The 18,152-nt window shown below is 43.4% G+C and overlaps 1 protein-coding gene across 6 annotated transcripts in view; it reads right to left on the bottom strand.

The window, feature by feature from the left end:
• OSBPL2 (oxysterol binding protein like 2) overlaps positions 1-18,152 on the bottom strand; it is a 214,866-nt gene that overhangs the window by 3,476 nt on the left and 193,238 nt on the right. For 3 of the 6 annotated variants that reach the window (XM_088442719.1, XM_088442729.1, XM_088442723.1), the window contains exon 14: positions 604-7,376. The exons of 2 other annotated variants lie outside the window; for them this stretch is intronic. In XM_088442719.1, the coding sequence (XP_088298845.1) occupies positions 7,274-7,376 (103 nt within the window). In that variant the 3' untranslated portion in view covers positions 604-7,273. Of the gene's footprint in view, positions 1-603; positions 7,377-18,152 lie in introns of those variants that run through there. One more of the 6 variants, XR_015869392.1, reaches the window with a different exon arrangement.

Below are 18,152 nucleotides of genomic sequence, written 5' to 3'. Positions count from 1 at the left end.
GGTGCAAGGTGACCTCTTTTTTTGTGTGCAACATAAGACAGGAATCCAAGCACTACTAACAAATCAGCATAAAAGTTCAACATAATTACAAACCGGGGATTTAATTTTCACAAATTACACAATAATAAAACACCCATTGCCTAACACTTTTGAACAAGAATCCTAGTGGTTGGAGCATCAGAGACCGATTACTTGATAATGTTTGCTGAAGTCTCTGCACTAAATCAATCAATGCATTATAAATAATAACATATTCACTAAATATAACAAGTAGATAAATGGGTGAATGAGAACATACAAACAAATTGCTATAGTAGTAAGGTGGTCTAAGATTACGCTTACTAAAGGATATGAGCTCTTTCTCTGCACAATGACATCAGAGCTGCCAGCGGTCATTTCCAGCCGAGTGCAACCAAAGCGCCAGCATCTAACAAACCAGGAGCTAGCATCTTGGTGATCTCTACCGATTACACAACAGAAATACCCTATTTCTATCAATGCATGTAGTGATCTCAGCCTCATGCAATTTTAAAAAACAAAAATCACAGAAAAAGCTGAAAGTAGAGGACAGAAGAAATAAATGATGTATGAATACAACAGAAATTAGGTACATTACATAAATATTTTTAATAATTCAGGTTTAATTAATCCATTTTGCAGGTTTCCCCTTGCTATAAAAACTCTGTACTTGGCTTTACATAATTTAAATATTGCTTAGTTATCAGCTTTTTTTTTGTCTCCCCACAAAACACAGACTGTAGCTGATGAATTTACATTAAACATACTTTATACAATTATGGTTGCATTGTCTATGTACATATATTGTCATACAGTCCGGTATAATTCAGGAGGCTGGCGAACACCAAGAGGTAACAGCTTGAGGTTCAGATCTACCAGGCAATATCAGATACAGCACTTTCTATAAATATAATAATTTCAGCATTTTATCTGTATAGTAAGGGTTTCATCAGACGCGAATAGTTATGATTTTCCAATTCAATATTTCTAACCAAAATTCTATTACTATTTGCCTCCAAGTAATACAATAAATAACAAAATGGCCTCAATAGGCCAAGGACATCAATTAAAAAGAACTGCATTCAAAGTCTCTATGAGAACATGCTCCAACGTGTATTCTGTTGCAAACTAATGAAGGCAGTAGTTTTACAGGTTAATTGGACATGGAAAAATTAAATATCAGGCATGGAGCACTTTGTGTTGTAACTGAACCTAATAGAATTATATATAGTAATGGTTCACCCCACAAAATGGCTGCTAAAACTGTGTGGAGGGGATGTAGTTAAATGGGCGTCAGACGGGTTGCCGGCCGCCGAAATATCGACGCCAGCGTCCCGGGTTAGGCCACCCACCCCTCCCCCGAGAGGATTAGGCTACAGAGAGGGGGGGTTAGCGTTTAGCACCACCGGGGAAAGGCTAGGGTTAAGCAACCCCCCCCCCCCCCAGGGTGGGTTAGGTTTAGAGTGCGGGAAAGAGGGATTAGGGTTAGGCACCACCGGGGAGATGTTAGGGTTAGGCACTAGGTGGGAGGTTAAAGTTAGGCACCAAATAGGGAGGGTTAGGTGGGGGGAGAGGGGTAGGAATAGCCTACTTATCTCCCGTCGGGATCTTCTGCCTTCTGGCTTCCAGCGTCGGGATTAGAACCGGCGGCGAATCAGCCGCTGGTATTTCATACCCATTCCGTGTGGAGGATATGAATACCCTTTAAGCTTACAAAGTAAAGTAAAAATTTGGCTGTAAAGGCTAGTGTTACACAGCAAAATCTGTATTTATATTGCCTCACATATAGCTCTGTAATGATACTTTCCTTCACCACGGGAGCAACAAGAAAAATTACTTTACTGCAGTTTTTTCAGTTCTCACAATAAGAACTCTGTTTTGTGTACATTACAGGATATCAGGTGAACAGCAGGAAAATCAGCATACGGTGGAACATAGCTTTTATTTTCTGCCGAAGACAAACAGAATTGAACTAAAAGAAGTAAACCCAGCATGATGCTCCCGGTTATCAGTAACTAGCTGGCTGATGCGGGCAGCCATCACAGTCCCCCCTACTGACACCAATACAGTCAAATATTGATGCAATACCTACACTTAAATATACTTTTGTGCACAATAATGGAATTATTAGATATGCGCCAAGTAATGTAATAAAATGCCAATACTATCCAGTTACATTTAGATAATGACAAATAAAATAAATTCTGAGTATTATGTTTTTTTTTTGGGAAAAACACCAAAATTAAACACAACATTAAGGCAATAGCATGTTAACCCACAAACTGCTGGACGCATTCATATGGGAATTTTATGCATAGTGAATTTTGATTCCATTTTACACGTTATGTTATGCTCTTAAATGTATTTGTAGATTTATTTGCATTTGGGATCAATGATCATCACATTTAGTAAAATTCTCACTGCAAACATAGGATGCAAGAGCAAAACCCAAGTATAAAACTCTGTTAGTTGCTAAACTAAAGTAATGCTTAGCCCACCTGCAAAGAGTCTCCTCGGGAAATCGCCTAAAGAAAAAAAATATTTTTTATTTTTTTAGCGGAGATTATCTAGTGCTTATTCAGTTGAGGACATTATCCATAACTAATATTTGCTACAATTCTTAATGATTATGCTTTAAGATATATATACCAGTAGCAGTAATGTTTTCATTGATCAGTGTATCTCCCTGTAAATAATATAGATGTGCAAAAAGATTCAAGTCAGCGCTGAGTGAATGCTGTCACTTTATTCCAGCTGGTTTTTGTAGCGTCTATTTCAAGGCTCTCAGACAATATGGCCGAAATGCTATAAGTTCAGATTTGGCAAAAGTGCATATTTTTGCTGATTTTGCTGTGAGATTTAAAGGGGCAATCTTTTTAAAAGGCAAAACACGGTTGTGCCTAACAAAAAATTGGTGCTTTAAATTCCACTGGAAAATCACCCCCTTTGCCAAAACTTGACCTATTACAAGTATGTTAGTGCAGGAGAGTGGTACTGTAGACCAAAAAAAAATAGAATCTGGTGATTTTCATTTGTTAAAGAACAAGTAAAATGCACTCAAAGGTTTAAAACCATATAAATCAGATGCGAGAACTGGGCTGCTCCCCTCCAATAGTAGCAGATCCGGACCAACTAATATTGCGTATACAGACTATTTCTAAATGATCAATTCAACAGATCATAATAGTACTCCTACTTTATGTAAACTTTAGTGACCAGTTGATGAGCTACTCCTGAAACGCATTTAGTGTACACATTAAGAAAAATACTGTGATTGTAAGAGTAATAAAATATTCATTAACATACAATTAGAGTAAATATATATAATAAAATAGAAAAAAATCAATAGATTTCTGAGAGTAATAATTATAATATACTAGCTATTTTCAGCAGCACAAACATATCACAACACCCACTAAAGGAGCCCATACATCTGAGGCGCATTTGCCGCCGATTCAATCCGCTCCGCCAATCAGAAATGCTGAACGGTGGCCATCAATGATTGGCGATACGTCATGGAATTGGGGAAATTATGTAAATTAAAAATCTATAATTTGCCATTTCCATTAATTTTCGGATCTGGATTGGGGAATCGAGATTTTCAAACATGATTAATATTCCCGAATCACTGACCCCATCATCTGCAGAATTACCCCAATCCGTCGTAGATGTATAGGGGCCATTCCAATGAGCTTTCCTATGTATCTATATCACATTCAATTACTTAGTAGCGCAACCATTTCATTTGTGAACCAGTTATGTGCAATAGGACAAGTGAGGATTTGAATCAATCATTTTAGTTATAGACATATTAGAAGTGGACCTAGTTTAATATTATTGAGTTTTGATCTATTTTTTTATTACTTTGCACTATTTTTACTTCCTATCTTGGGACTGCTCTTTGGATATATTTAGTTGTAATATTATGAATGATTAATGAGGACTATATAGTGGAATTATGAACACTATTAAGATGGAGAATGTGAGTGATGATATTTTGAGTTTTTAAAGGTATCACAACCTTTTTATGTATAAAATATAGCAGTCATGTAATATATGTATAGTGTTTAACCATTGATAATTATGTTTTTTATAGAACTGTCCATTTACATTATAGATAGCTCTTTTAATAATTATGAAATAAATCTCTCTATATATTTTCCTTTGGGATACTTTTTTGATACTCTGTTTCCATGAAATGAAATAGTTGCTGCAGCTGGTTAGCATTTCGTAGTCACTAAATAAACAGATAGGGGTATGTTTAATAAGCAGTGGCTTTGCTTGTCGGTGATTCTGGATGTGGGATTGAATAATATTAAAAACAAAACACTCCTGCGACCCGAACCTACAAAAAGTGTTGGCTTTTACAAGTCGCAGCTTAATAAATATATCCCCTAAAAAACAATAATATGGAAGCATTATCCCTCAGGGGCAATCGTCATTAACAATGATTTTTTTTTTTTTTTCTGTATAACAGAAAAAACTAAAAAATTTCAGGTCGGCTTTATTTATTATATGTTTTGTCTTTTGGCTAGTTTTGTATAGAATATGTTGATTCTATACACTATTGATTTTTTTGTACCACATTCATTAGATGTTATTGTTTAGTTTATTGTTGAAAAAATTAATAAATTGATTTACAAAAACAAAAACCATACAGTTTCAGCAGCCTTATACTAAATCATAATTTAAGATACTTTATTTTACTGGCTATGTTTCACAAAGAACTCTGTGTAGTCTTAGGACACCACCATGGAAGGGGGTATGTACTAATTACTTTGTGTGAATCACAGGTGTCCGGCTCCAGATGAATATATGCAGGACTATCTCAGGCACAGAACGATTGTGCAAGTATATGTTGCTGAACTGTCTCTCACAATATTTGCTTTATACGTAAGGTTCTCTCTCTCCACATTTATTAAATTATCTTATTGCACATAATGGGTTCTCAAGTGAAATGAATACACTATTAAGCAATGGAAACATGATATGGATCTATATGAAGGTATTTTTATTTATGGTTTTATATTTAAGTTGACTGCAGCACTGGTTTTCCTTTTTTCGTCTTATTCTTTTTATTATCATTATTTTTCATCTCAATGCAGTTAGGATTTTTATTTATTTACTGTGTAAGCAGTAGTGACTGAACTGGATCTGCTACTATTGTTTGCAAGCTGCCTAGTGTTCACATGTGATTTATACAGTCTGCATTAGGAAAGGTTTTTACTATTGCCCTCCTGAACTTGCATCATATGTACGAGAGTTTAAAAAAGAAATCAGTTTTTCATATGATGTCATAATTCTAGTAGATCTCATCCATGAACACACATTACCTCTCAAAAGAACCCTGGTGCAATCAACTGCCAAGACACAAAAATATATATAATTACTGCAAAAAATTCTTATATTGTCTCTGATCTGTGAATTAACAGCCACTTATATGCATCTTAAATATGGCTACAAAAATATTAGGGATTTAGTGATGAATATAGAGTATATACATACACAGACATTATATACACATATACAAACACACAGATATAGTACATTTACACTTATGTGCAATTTTTAAGGCTGGTTCACAGGAGAAAGCATTGAATATTCATGAAAAAACTGTTACTAGAAGGAGGGTTAAAAGTGTCAAGTAAAATACATTTGGTCTATTTACCACACTGAAGGAGACGGACTGCTTTTCTTCAAGAAATCTAATAGAAAATCTGTGTATATACATATATTAATCTACACTGCCATGTGGTGTCACAGCTTGACTTGAAACAGTGATTGACAGGTCATTAATTGTTTGTGTTGTTTAGACACCGTGATTCACCTCTTTTAAAATATCGTTGTACGATCATATACATGATGGGACAGAACAACATTCAAAGTAAGTCAGAACCTTCCTCCCCCAACACTCCTTTTCAATGGACACCAAAAATGTTAATATGCTGTTATACACTACATTACTTCTAAAAGTGAAAGACAGTAGTACAAAGTTAAGCTGTGCATAAAAAACAGATCTGCTCACGCCGTCTAGGAACCAAGAGACCAGATCAGTGTACAATTTGACGAGACATGTATGTGACCAAACTGGATGGATCGAATGCTCAAGCCATGCGACCAGGTCATACGGAGCCTTTGTTTACTGCTGTCAGCCAGTAATACTCTGGAAGTAAGCCATCGTCAGATGACAAAATCTTTTGCCAACGTCTATTTGATATCGACCAGATGATGATCAAGACAACCTGTCTTTTAAACCACTGCATGCAATGTATGATCTGCTTTACACATTGACCCACACTTTTATTTAACGCCCTAAATGTACAAAGCTGCTGAATATACATTCTAGTGGCAAGTTTATAAATAAATATATATTTGTACGTTGAATTGGAAGCATGATTTATTAATTTTAAAATATAATTTTCTACATGTCATCCTTATGATAATAAGGGAACTATCAATTCCTAGGGGGCTGCATAAATCAACAGATATAAATGTATCCGTGTTTTCATGAAACAGAGCTGCAGTTTCTTCTCTCAACCAGTAAGTAATGGCCTCTTCCACTGTATAGTCTGTTGATAGACTGTGACAGACTATACCCTCTCCTTTGCCACATACAATAAACAGCGCAGCTCTCAGGCTATGAGTCAGCACTGACCATACCAAAAACATTTGGAAAATAAGAAGTACCCTTGTTTTTATCATCAGAATAATAATAATAACAATTATAGGTCTCCAACTCGCAGCAGCCAGACAGGAGTGTGCATAATATATTTGATGGTTGGTAAGGAGATCAATCATTTAAAAGTCTTTAAATGCTACCAATGAACTTCATTAAGTTCTCAAAGCAATACACAGTGGTTGCAAGCCACCGGCCAGCACTGATATTCCAGGCGATGAGTGATTGATACCCGCTCACAAGTGATTAGTCATTATATATATATAACCCCATGATGATAATTTGGTAACTGTTTATGATCCCTACACAGTTGGTTACAAATTAATATCTGTGTGTCTCTATATGCATGTTAACCGCATATACAAACCTACACATAAAATTTTATTTAATTTTTTTATCCGGCAACCAAAGTAGTTAAATTATGAATTCCCTGATTGCTGAACAATAACGTTTCCTAAAATGTTTCCAATAAGAAAGTAAAGCCTGGATCCCCACAAACACAGTTAGTGAGCCTTGGCTCCGGTGCAAATGTTGATATGGTGCCTAGGTCTGCAGAAAAACAAGAGAAAGTCTTGGGGGTCAATAAATGTCAGGACAGTCTGTGTATTTTCTATCAAAGTATCCTCCTTTGTAGAGCCAGTCTGAAGTCCTAGTGTGTGGGTTAGTCCCCTGTGTAAACCACCTGAAAAAAAAGAAAGGTGATTAAATCTTATGACGAGAAGAATGCAAGATGATGATATGGAGTCAGAGATGAAAGTGGAGTGGGTGGGGTGCGGATAAAGGGGAGAATAGAATAATGGAAGATGCAGATAGAGGGGATAATGGAAGAATGTGAAATGAGGAGAGAATGGAAGATCGTGGGATGTGGATAATAGGATTTTTGGGCAACTTCCCATTTAATTATTTTCTCTTAAGCACACTGGGCAATGGGATTGTAAGTTGGGGCTGGTGCTGGCATTTAAATTAAACTGTCGCTTTAAATCCTAAACTCCTCCCCCCTGCAATCCCACAATCCCAGTACTTCTTTAAAAGTCTGGATAGGAGTAACAGGAACCCCGTGAAACTGTTAGAGCAACCAAACAAACCAGTAGGGAAAAGACCGGTCAAGAACCACACACTTTGCACGACTGAGTATGAGGAAGGGATCGCAGTGTTCCTTAGACTGTTTAAGGGAAAAGGATTCAACGGTAAGTTGACCAAAAATCCTATTTACTATTGCAGCAAGGCTGGGGAACACTGGACAATGGGACGTTTAAAAGCTGCCCCCAGGGGAGGGAACTCTCAGGCTGCCTGACCAGAGAACTGTACGGCCAAAGTGGGTGCTGCCGGAGGCAAAAAATCTGAACGCAAAAATGAGCAAACGTGTGGACAGGGGACCAGATAACCGTACAACAGACTTGTGCTGCTGGTCCCTCTTTGCGATGCCCATAAGATTTCCGCTGCCCAGGACAAAGGCGCTGTCACCTGGTCTGGTGGTGGTCGCCTCGCACCAGAAGAGGCATGAGTGATGACCGAGCAGATCCAATGCACATGGGTCTGCTGAGTAGCCGGCCAACCATGGTCATGCGCGTCAAAAGAACCCGCAGAGAACAGTGCGGTGTACCAAGGAAGACGTGTCCAAGGAAATCGGCAGGGGTCAGCCTCACTAGCAGAGCCAGCTCATCCTAGTCCTAGGAAGTCGCCGAAGGACGAGGAACCAGAAAGACAACATCCTGTTAGAAGTAAAAGTCCGAAACAAGTGTCGGCTGGAATGTAAAAACGGTACAGAGAACTGCACCATCTTCATGGAAGAGAAGAAAAGGTGACTTGGAAACCCCAATTACAGAACCATGCCGAGTTAAGGCGATAGCCATAAGGAAGACCAGCTTTCAAGCAACTAACTGAAGATCAGTTGAATGCCCGTACTCCAATGCCGCCTGTGTGAGAGCAGATAGGACTAGAGCAAGAGTCCACGGCACCACCTGCGGATTAAACGGTGGCTGAATATGCAGCACACCTAGTAAAAAGGGTTTGGACCTTCGGAAGAAAGGACAAATGCTGCATGAAATAAAGTGACCGGGTCAAAGCCTGTATAGTCACAAAATGAAGTAGTCAACTGGCCTTCAAAACCCCCGGAAGGAAGGCCAAGAAACATGAGGGGTGAAAACTTGTTATGTACACACCACAAGAGGCAGAGTTTCCAGATTCATAGGAAAACACGAGATGGAAAAGGTGTCTGGGCTCGCCCAGTAAGGACCACCAAGAGGAAAAAAAGTCAGCTTTTCAATGCCTGGTCACCATAGCCAGGTCAGGAAAACCAACGGAGGAAGGTTCCTGTGTAGAAACAATGGACTGTGTTGCAGTAGGTCTGGGCGAAGTGGAAGACACCATCCAGGCCACACCGACTGCTTGAGAGTGCCCCTAAACCATGACCAGTGGAGCCAGCCTGGAGCCTCTAGGATTATCCGTACGTTGGAAGCCTCTACGCGTCAGGAGACCCGTAGGTAACAGCGGGGTCGGCAGAAATCGATGCGCTGGCCAAAGCTTCCACGTAACAGTCAAGGCATCCATTGCGGAAGCCAGCAGATACCCGGCTCACATACAACCCTGTGGAGCCTCGAAGAAGTGTTGAGAGGCCTTAAGATCCTCTCGCGGAAGACCTAGCATCCAAACAAACGGCAGGGAGACCACAGGATAGCAGGACAACTGCTCTGGGATAAAAGCGATTCTGCTAAAGAAGTCCGCTGTCCCATATCACACTACAAATATCATCACCACATGAGAGTCGGAACATAAGTCTCCACCCAGGAAAAAAATTGGGCTGCATCTGCCAGTGCTACCACGCTCTTGGGCCTACAGAGTTACGTACATTTGCCACTGCTGTGCAGTTGTTCGACCACCTGCAAACCTGCTGGCCGGTGAGGACGGACAGGGCACCCAAGAGAGCCAGAAAAATGGCTTGGTGCTCGAGCCCATCAATCACCCGAGCCGTTGTGGACGGCTACCAAACGGCTTGGGAGCCGAAAAAGCAAATGTCATGGCTCCTCAGTTTAGGAGAGTCGCGTTTGTGGGCACCACAAGCCCATCCAAGAGAGACCAAGGAACAGACCCAAAACAGATAATGGAAACCATCCGATTGAGGAGTGCTATTGGACCGAACAAGCAACAGAGACGAGAGGGATGCCGAGCATCTCTTACAAGATTGGAGAATTACCCACTGATACTCCCACCAGTGGACCCGGTCCACTGAATGGTCTCTAAGTGTAGACTCTCATGCCCAACAACCGAATGCTCTGCAAGAGCGACGGACAAGGCACCAACAGAACCGGCGAGACCAAGTTCAGTAAGGTCCGTGCACTGGCCACCACCAGAGAAGCCCGCTGAAGAGAAATTTCGAAGGCCACCTCCAGAGCTGAAGGAAGCAGGGGAGACCTTGCGAAAGTCGGGCTATAGTATTGATCCGAAAGTACGTGAAACAAGCGACCAAGGAAGGTCCATAACTGTGAAGCCAAAGTATCCACCGTCAACAGCAGAACATCCAAAAAGGGCATAGCTGTGATACCTATGGCAATATGCGCGACATCACTTAGTTCGTTGCAAACACATGGAGCTGGGGTGCCACCGAATGGTAGGGCCCGGGCACAGGCCTGGCAGATTCGATTGCCGACTGAAGAAGAAAGACAACCTACCCAAAACAGTGTAGATATGTGTTTTAGGCGCCTAGCAAGCATGTGTTGACCTCCGTGCTGTGGGGCTCTGATCGTAGAGATTCAATTTGAATTTAACTACCCACCACCTGGTACTCAAAGCACGAATATACAAGGTTGGCTGGAATGAGCCGCCCGGTATTCGAACCAGAAAGGAGATAGAACCCCTGTTTCCATGCCTGTGGCGGAACTGGAGCAAAATTGATGGTCGAGAGGAGTGGAACGATAGCACGGTCAACACCAATATGCACGCCACTTCCTGGGGAAGAGTGAGTTTGAAAAACCAAAAGCAATACCTTGGCAGCGGTCTTCCGAGGTCCATGATGGAACCATAGAAAATGATTCTTAGCACCCAGGTACCTGAGTAAGTCATGCAATGGTCGTGAACTGGAGCAACTGTCCTACCATTTGCATGCAAACTGGGTATAAGAGATACCCCATTAGGCACGAGGCTTCCTTGGAGCCGTGTCCCCAGGACGGTGAGTGGTGCCAGAAAAACGGCCCTTGGAACCCCTGCCTAGATAGAATCAGCTTTTGGCAGACAGACCTTGCCAGGATGCACCACTTCGAAAGGAGGAGTGTAAACCTGGAAAATGCAGACCAAGCTGGAAGGGTGTTTTCTCACATGTGGGGAATACGGCATCCAGTACTGGTTAAAAAACAACGTTCCTACCAAACCAAAAATATTGTAAGGAGAAATCTGGTTATGAATGCCAAAATGTCCTCAAGCCCAAACAGCCATAACTGAAGTCCATAAGCTACCTGTGCCCCGTCTTGCATGGCCTCCCACACAGAGTCCATCATGAAACTGTCCCGCCAATCCGGCAGGGAATCCCAGGGCAAACCATTGTAAAGTTCCGTGACAACTTCATCAGCAGAAGTGACCATAGCACACGCCACCTATGTCAAGGCCGAATTATGTCCACCGAACCTATGATAAAACAGACAGGAGACAACCTTCCAAGGTTTAGCTAGCAGATCCATAAAGGATGTTGAGCCCCAAACAGGAAGGGGCAGGTGTGGAGCTAAAGGTCTGCAGCAGCGACAACCATGGGAGGTGCTTCCACCTGGATACATCATTCGTTGGAAGCAAAGTGCAAGGAATGGAGACCTCGTATTCTGGCATCTCCTTGGCCTCCCTGATGAGATTGGAGACAGATTCGCCAAAGGGGAAGTAATGATATCCTGTCGCCAACACTTGGGAAGCCATATCCAAACTGCCTAGAGAGTGGCGCACAGCAGCAATGAGTCAAAGAGGACAGTAGGTCCTCACCCTTAGAGGTAACGCAAGTCTTCGCAAGTTCCTATGTATGCAGAACTGCTTATGGAGCTCTGGATGGAGGAAGACGCCTCCAAGACCAATCTCCACCTGTGCCTCGCACAGCAGAAGATCCCTGACATAAACACGCCAAATGAGAAGAACCTGTCCCAAATCCTGACGCCGCAAAGCACAGGGTCCGAGCGGGACATACCGTAGCTGGGAACTTAACCCCATAGAGGGAAAGAAGCCTGCAACACAGATGAGGGAACACCAAAATCTGTACTTGGTCTCTCTGTGAAGCACAATCAGCTTTGCCAGGGCAGACACGGACCTGCTGAGAGCTGGAGCCCACGCCTGTCCTACCATGGCGGACGCAGCACCCCAGATGCAAGCGCGTCACCGGGCCCTATACACACCAGGCCCATTACCTTGTGCATGAGTCCATCTAGCAACATCCCTGCCAACCAATACCACAGAGATAGGGTTGTGGCAAAAATCGAACCCACAATGCAGTGAGGCAGCAATGCCAACTATTACACTATCCGTGCCGCACCTTGTAACACAAGACAGCCGATCTGATATACTTAGTGAACATTAGTAGTGTGACCTAATGCATAGGCAGCTAATACAGTGTGACATAGGCAGTACTCTTGTAACACAAGACAGCCGGTCTGATATACTTAGAGCACATTAGCAGGGAGACCTAAAAAATAGACAGCTAATATAGTGTGACATGGGCAGTACCAATACATACATAGGTATACAAGTTTTGGTGTACATACATAGGCATACAAGTATTGTGCACAGCACTTAGCCTTCACTGAAGCTGCAGGGGAGAAGTGGAGCAGTCCTGTGAAGTGCAGGAAAATCTAACAGAGCCTGCAGATGGATGACGCAGGGCGCGTATGCCATGCTGCTGCCGAAGGGGGAGTGCAGCGTTGTAAGCTCCGTCCCTCCATTTTCACGCTCCCCGACCGGGAATACTTCCCAGTGTCGGAGAAAACTCTGGTCAAGCCCACTTCACCCGGACAGCCTGTCAGCGTGTGCGCACCCTCTACATGCATGGGAGGGGAGCTGACACTAAAGCCCAGCAAAATGGCAGCCGCCATCCGGGACCGCTCTCCATACCGGCACCCTCTAACAAGGTGACCGCAGGGGCCGGTCTCAGGCGGTCTCGAACGGAATGCTGTGGGGGGGATAGAGGGGAGTGTGTGGAATGCTGAGAGAGAGGAGAATGGAAGAATGTGGGATGCTGATAGAGAGGAGAATGGAAGAGAGTGAGATGCGGATAGAGAGGAGAATGGAAGAATGTGGGATGCGGATAGAGAGGAGAATGGAAGAACATGAGATGCTGATAGAGAGGAGAATGGAAGAGAGTGAGGTACAGATAGAGGGATGAATGGAATAACATTAGATGCTGTTAGAGAGGAGAATGGAAGAATGTGGGATGCTGATAGAGAGGAGAATGGAAGAGAGTGAGGTACAGATAGAGGGATGAATGGAATAACATGAGATGCTGTTAGAGAGGAGAATGGAAGAATGTGGGATTTGGATAGAGAGGAGAATGGAAGAACATGGGATGCGGATAGAGAGGAGAATGGAAGAACATGAGATGCTGATAGAGAGGAGAATGGAAGAGAGTGAGATACAGATAGAGGGATGAATGGAAGAACATGAGATGCTGTTAGAGAGGAGAATGGAAGAATGTGGGATTCGGATAGAGAGGAGAATGGAAGAATGTGGGATGCGGATAGAGAGGAGAATGGAAGAATGTGGGATGCGGATAGAGAGGAGAATGGAAGAATGTGGGATGCGGATAGAGAGGAGAATGGAAGAACATGAGATGCTGATAGAGAGGAGAATGGAAGAGAGTGAGGTACAGATAGAGGGATGAATGGAATAACATTAGATGCTGTTAGAGAGGAGAATGGAAGAATGTGGGATGCTGATAGAGAGGAGAATGGAAGAGAGTGAGGTACAGATAGAGGGATGAATGGAATAACATGAGATGCTGTTAGAGAGGAGAATGGAAGAATGTGGGATTTGGATAGAGAGGAGAATGGAAGAACATGGGATGCGGATAGAGAGGAGAATGGAAGAACATGAGATGCTGATAGAGAGGAGAATGGAAGAGAGTGAGATACAGATAGAGGGATGAATGGAAGAACATGAGATGCTGTTAGAGAGGAGAATGGAAGAATGTGGGATTCGGATAGAGAGGAGAATGGAAGAATGTGGGATGCGGATAGAGAGGAGAATGGAAGAATGTGGGATGCGGATAGAGAGGAGAATGGAAGAATGTGGGATGCTGATAGAGAGGAGAATGGAAGAGAGTGAGGTACAGATAGAGGGATGAATGGAATAACATGAGATGCTGTTAGAGAGGAGAATGGAAGAGAGTGAGGTACAGATAGAGGGATGAATGGAATAACATTAGATGCTGTTAAGAGAGGAGAATGGAAGAATGTGGGATGCGGATAGAGAGGAGAATGGAAGAATGTGGGATGCTGATAGAGAGGAGAATGGAAGAGAGTGAGGTACAGATAGAGGGATGAATGGAATAACATGAGATGCTGTTAGAGAGGAGAATGGAAGAATGTGGGATTTGGATAGAGAGGAGAATGGAAGAACATGGGATGCGGATAGAGAGGAGAATGGAAGAACATGAGATGCTGATAGAGAGGAGAATGGAAGAACATGAGATGCTGATAGAGAGGAGAATGGAAGAGAGTGAGATACAGATAGAGGGATGAATGGAATAACATGAGATGCTGTTAGAGAGGAGAATGGAAGAATGTGGGATTTGGATAGAGAGGAGAATGGAAGAACATGGGATGCGGATAGAGAGGAGAATGGAAGAACATGAGATGCTGATAGAGAGGAGAATGGAAGAGAGTGAGATACAGATAGAGGGATGAATGGAAGAACATGAGATGCTGTTAGAGAGGAGAATGGAAGAATGTGGGATGCGGATAGAGAGGAGAATGGAAGAATGTGGGATGCTGATAGAGAGGAGAATGGAAGAGAGTGAGGTACAGATAGAGGGATGAATGGAATAACATGAGATGCTGTTAGCGAGGAGAATGGAAGAATGTGGGATTTGGATAGAGAGGAGAATGGAAGAATGTGGGATTTGGATAGAGAGGAGAATGGAAGAATGTGGGATGCGGATAGAGAGGAGAATGGAAGAATGTGGGATGCGGATAGAGAGGAGAATGGAAGAATGTGGGATGCGGATAGAGAGGAGAATGGAAGAATGTGGGATGTGGATAGAGAGGAGATTGGAAGAATGTGGGATGCGGATAGAGAGGAGAATGGAAGAATGTGGGATGCTGATAGAGAGGAGAATGGAAGAATGTGGGATGCGGATAGAGAGGAGAATGGAAGAATGTGGGATACAGATAGAGGGATGAATGGAAGAACATGAGATGCAGATAGAGAGGAGAATGGAAGAATGTGAGATGTGAATAGAAATGAGAATGGAAGAGGGTGAAGATGTGGATAGATAGGAGAATGGAAGAGGTTGAGATGTGGATAAAGGGGAGAATGCAAGAGGGTGAGATGCGACTAGACAGGAGAATGCAAGAGTTTGAGATGCGGATGGAAGGGGGAATGCAAAAAATTAGATGCAGATAGAGGGGAAAGATGGAGATAACAATAATGGAAGCGGCTAAGATTAAGATAGAAAGGAGAATGTGAGAGAGAGAAATAGAGAAGACGAGTATGAGCTGGAAATAAGTAAAGTAATGAGAGAGGATTAGCTGAAGTCAGACGACAATGGGCTGAATTCAATAAGCTGCGAAAAGTGCCGTCTGGCGAAAAGCGAATCGAATTAGCCTCTTTCGACGCAATGTTTTCTCCATGCGCGTCCCCGCTTTTCGCCCTATTCAACTGTAAAACAGGCGAAAACATGGATAGGCAAATAGACATCGGAAATCAGTCTGTACCCCATAAAAGGCTTCAGTTACACTGGAAATCAATATAGAATAGTAGCAGTAGCCCTAATAAAAGTATTTAGTGAACTTATTTTTTGCAAAGGGCTGTAATATGCATATTTGTACCGTATATGTGTGCAAAAATTATAGAAAGCAATGTTTTTCAGAAAAATAAGTACCGTAGTTAAATTTGGGGTACCTGAAAATGGGTAATAGAATATTTTGAGGTCTCCAAAATGAAGATTTAAAAAATCTCAAAAATACACCTGCTGCAGCCTCCTGCAATCTCAAAAACACCTGTCTCTTCCATATAGCCCCCCCACTTTTTACCCATTTTCAAACACTTTTTAAATTTTCACCCCAAAAATTACGTGTCTTTTTTGGGGTGAAGATAACAAGAGATATGGTAAGAACTTACCTTTGTTATCTCTGTTTCTACTAGGTCCTTAGGGTCCACAGGGCATTTACCTTGGGGTATAGGCAGGCTGGGCAACCAGACCGGGCACCAGGATGCAGCAGGCTCCAAGTCAGAGGTCGGAGGAGGAGAAAATAGAAAGGAGAAGTCCGGCATACACAAGAATTCCATACTCACAGAAAAGAGACCAAAAACTGGCGACCAGATCAAGACCCTTCTGAAGCACAGGGCATGTGCCCTGTGGACCCTAAGGACCTCGTAGAAACAAAGATAACTAAAGGTAAGTTCTTGCCATATATCTCTTGTTTTCTACTTCAGGGTCCACAGGGCATTTACCTTGGGGATGTCCCAAAGCAGTACCCTTCAAGGGCGGGGACGTTCCTGTGCAGAAAGGAGAATCCGCCGCCCGAAGGAAGCATCCTGAGAGGCGAAGGTATCGAAAGCATAATACCTCACAAAGGTCTGAACCGTAGACCACATGGCCACCTTACACAGCTGAAAAGCCGAGGCGCCACGCCGAGCTACCCAGGAGGGACCAATGGACCTCGTAGAATGAGCAGTGACAGAGGGCGGAACAGGAATGCCCTCATGAACATAGGCCTCGGAAATCGCCAAACAAATCCAACGGCCCAAAGTTTGCTTTTTGGCCGGCCAACCCTTTTTGCGAAAACCGTACAACACAACCAAACAATCCGATTTCCGGAAAGAGCAGGTGCGCTCCACATAAATGCGAAGAGCGCGAACCACTTCCAACGTGGCCTCACCCACCGACAAACCAGGAGAGTGAAAGGCCAGAACAATGATCTCCTCATTAATGTGGAAACTGGATACCACCTTAGGAAATAAAAAACCAGGGCGAGTCCGAAGAACCGCCCTATCCTGATTAAAAATCAAATAAGGAGGACGACAAGAAAGAGCCCCCAAATCCGATACTCTTCTGGCAGATGCAATAGCCAAAAGAAAAATGACCTCAGTCGTAAGCCATTTGTGGTCCACTGAGTCCAGTGGTTCAAATGGGGGACCCTGAAGAGCTTTCAGCACCACCGCCAAATCCCAAGGTGCCTCCGGAGGGACAAAAGGAGTCTTAATGCGAAGAACCCCCTGCATAAAGGTGTGGATATCAGCCAGAAGAGCAATCAGACGCTGAAACCACACCGACAAGGCAGACACCTGCACCTTCAAAGAAGCAAGACGCAGACCCTTATCCAAGCCTGCCTGAAGAAAGGCGAGGACTCTACAAACACGAAACACCAAAGGATCATATTACTTAGGTCGGCACCACACAAAATAGGCGTGCCAGACCCTGGGGTAAATCCTGGCCGAAGCCGGCTTCCTAGCCCTGAGCATGGTATTAACCACCGAGCTTGAAAAACCCTTCAACCTCAAGAGGGATGTCTCAAAAGCCACGCTGTCAAAGACAGCCTACCAAGATCCTGGTAAAGATACGGACCCTGAGACAACAGGTCCGGACGCTGAGGGAGTAGTCACGGAGTGTCTATGGAAAGACTTCGGAGATCTGAGTACCAGTGATGTCTGGGCCACGCTGGAGTCACCAGTAGAATCATGCCCCCGTCCTGCTTGAATTTTCGCAACACGCGAGGAAGAAGAACGGAGGAAACAGGTACGCGAACTGGAAGGTCCATCGCACTGACAGAGCTTCTACCAGGAGAGCTTCTGTGTCTCTCATTTGGGAGCCGTACACCCGCAGCTTGCGGTTGTGTCTGGATGCCATGAGGTCTATTTCCGGAAGGCCCCACCTGTCCACTAGGAGCTGAAATACTTCCTGGTGAAGAGACAATTTCCCTGGATGCACGTCGTAACGGTGGAGGAAGTCCACTTCCCAGTTGAGCACTCCTGGACTGAACACTGCCAAAATGGCCCGAAAAATAGCCTTCTGCCCAAGTCAGAATGTGAGACACCTCTCTTAGAGCTGCCTGACTTCGAGTTCCTCCTTGATGATTTATGTAAGCCACTGTCATGGCGTTGTCTGACTGAATCTATATGGGATGACGCTGTAGAAACAGTCTCGCTTGTTGTAAGGCACGAACAACTGATTGGAAGAGCAGACTGTGCCGAGGTCCACCGGCCCTGAAACACATGTGGACCAGACACAGCGCCCCACCCCCTGAGACAGGCATCCGTCGTCAGGAGAATGCAATCC

Source organism: Taudactylus pleione, unplaced genomic scaffold, assembly GCF_031769625.1.
Source record: "Taudactylus pleione unplaced genomic scaffold, aTauple2 ptg000018l, whole genome shotgun sequence".
NCBI lineage: Eukaryota > Metazoa > Chordata > Amphibia > Anura > Myobatrachidae > Taudactylus > Taudactylus pleione.
Note: the sequence above shows the minus strand (reverse complement) of the source record. Positions and strands in the feature narration are given on the sequence as shown.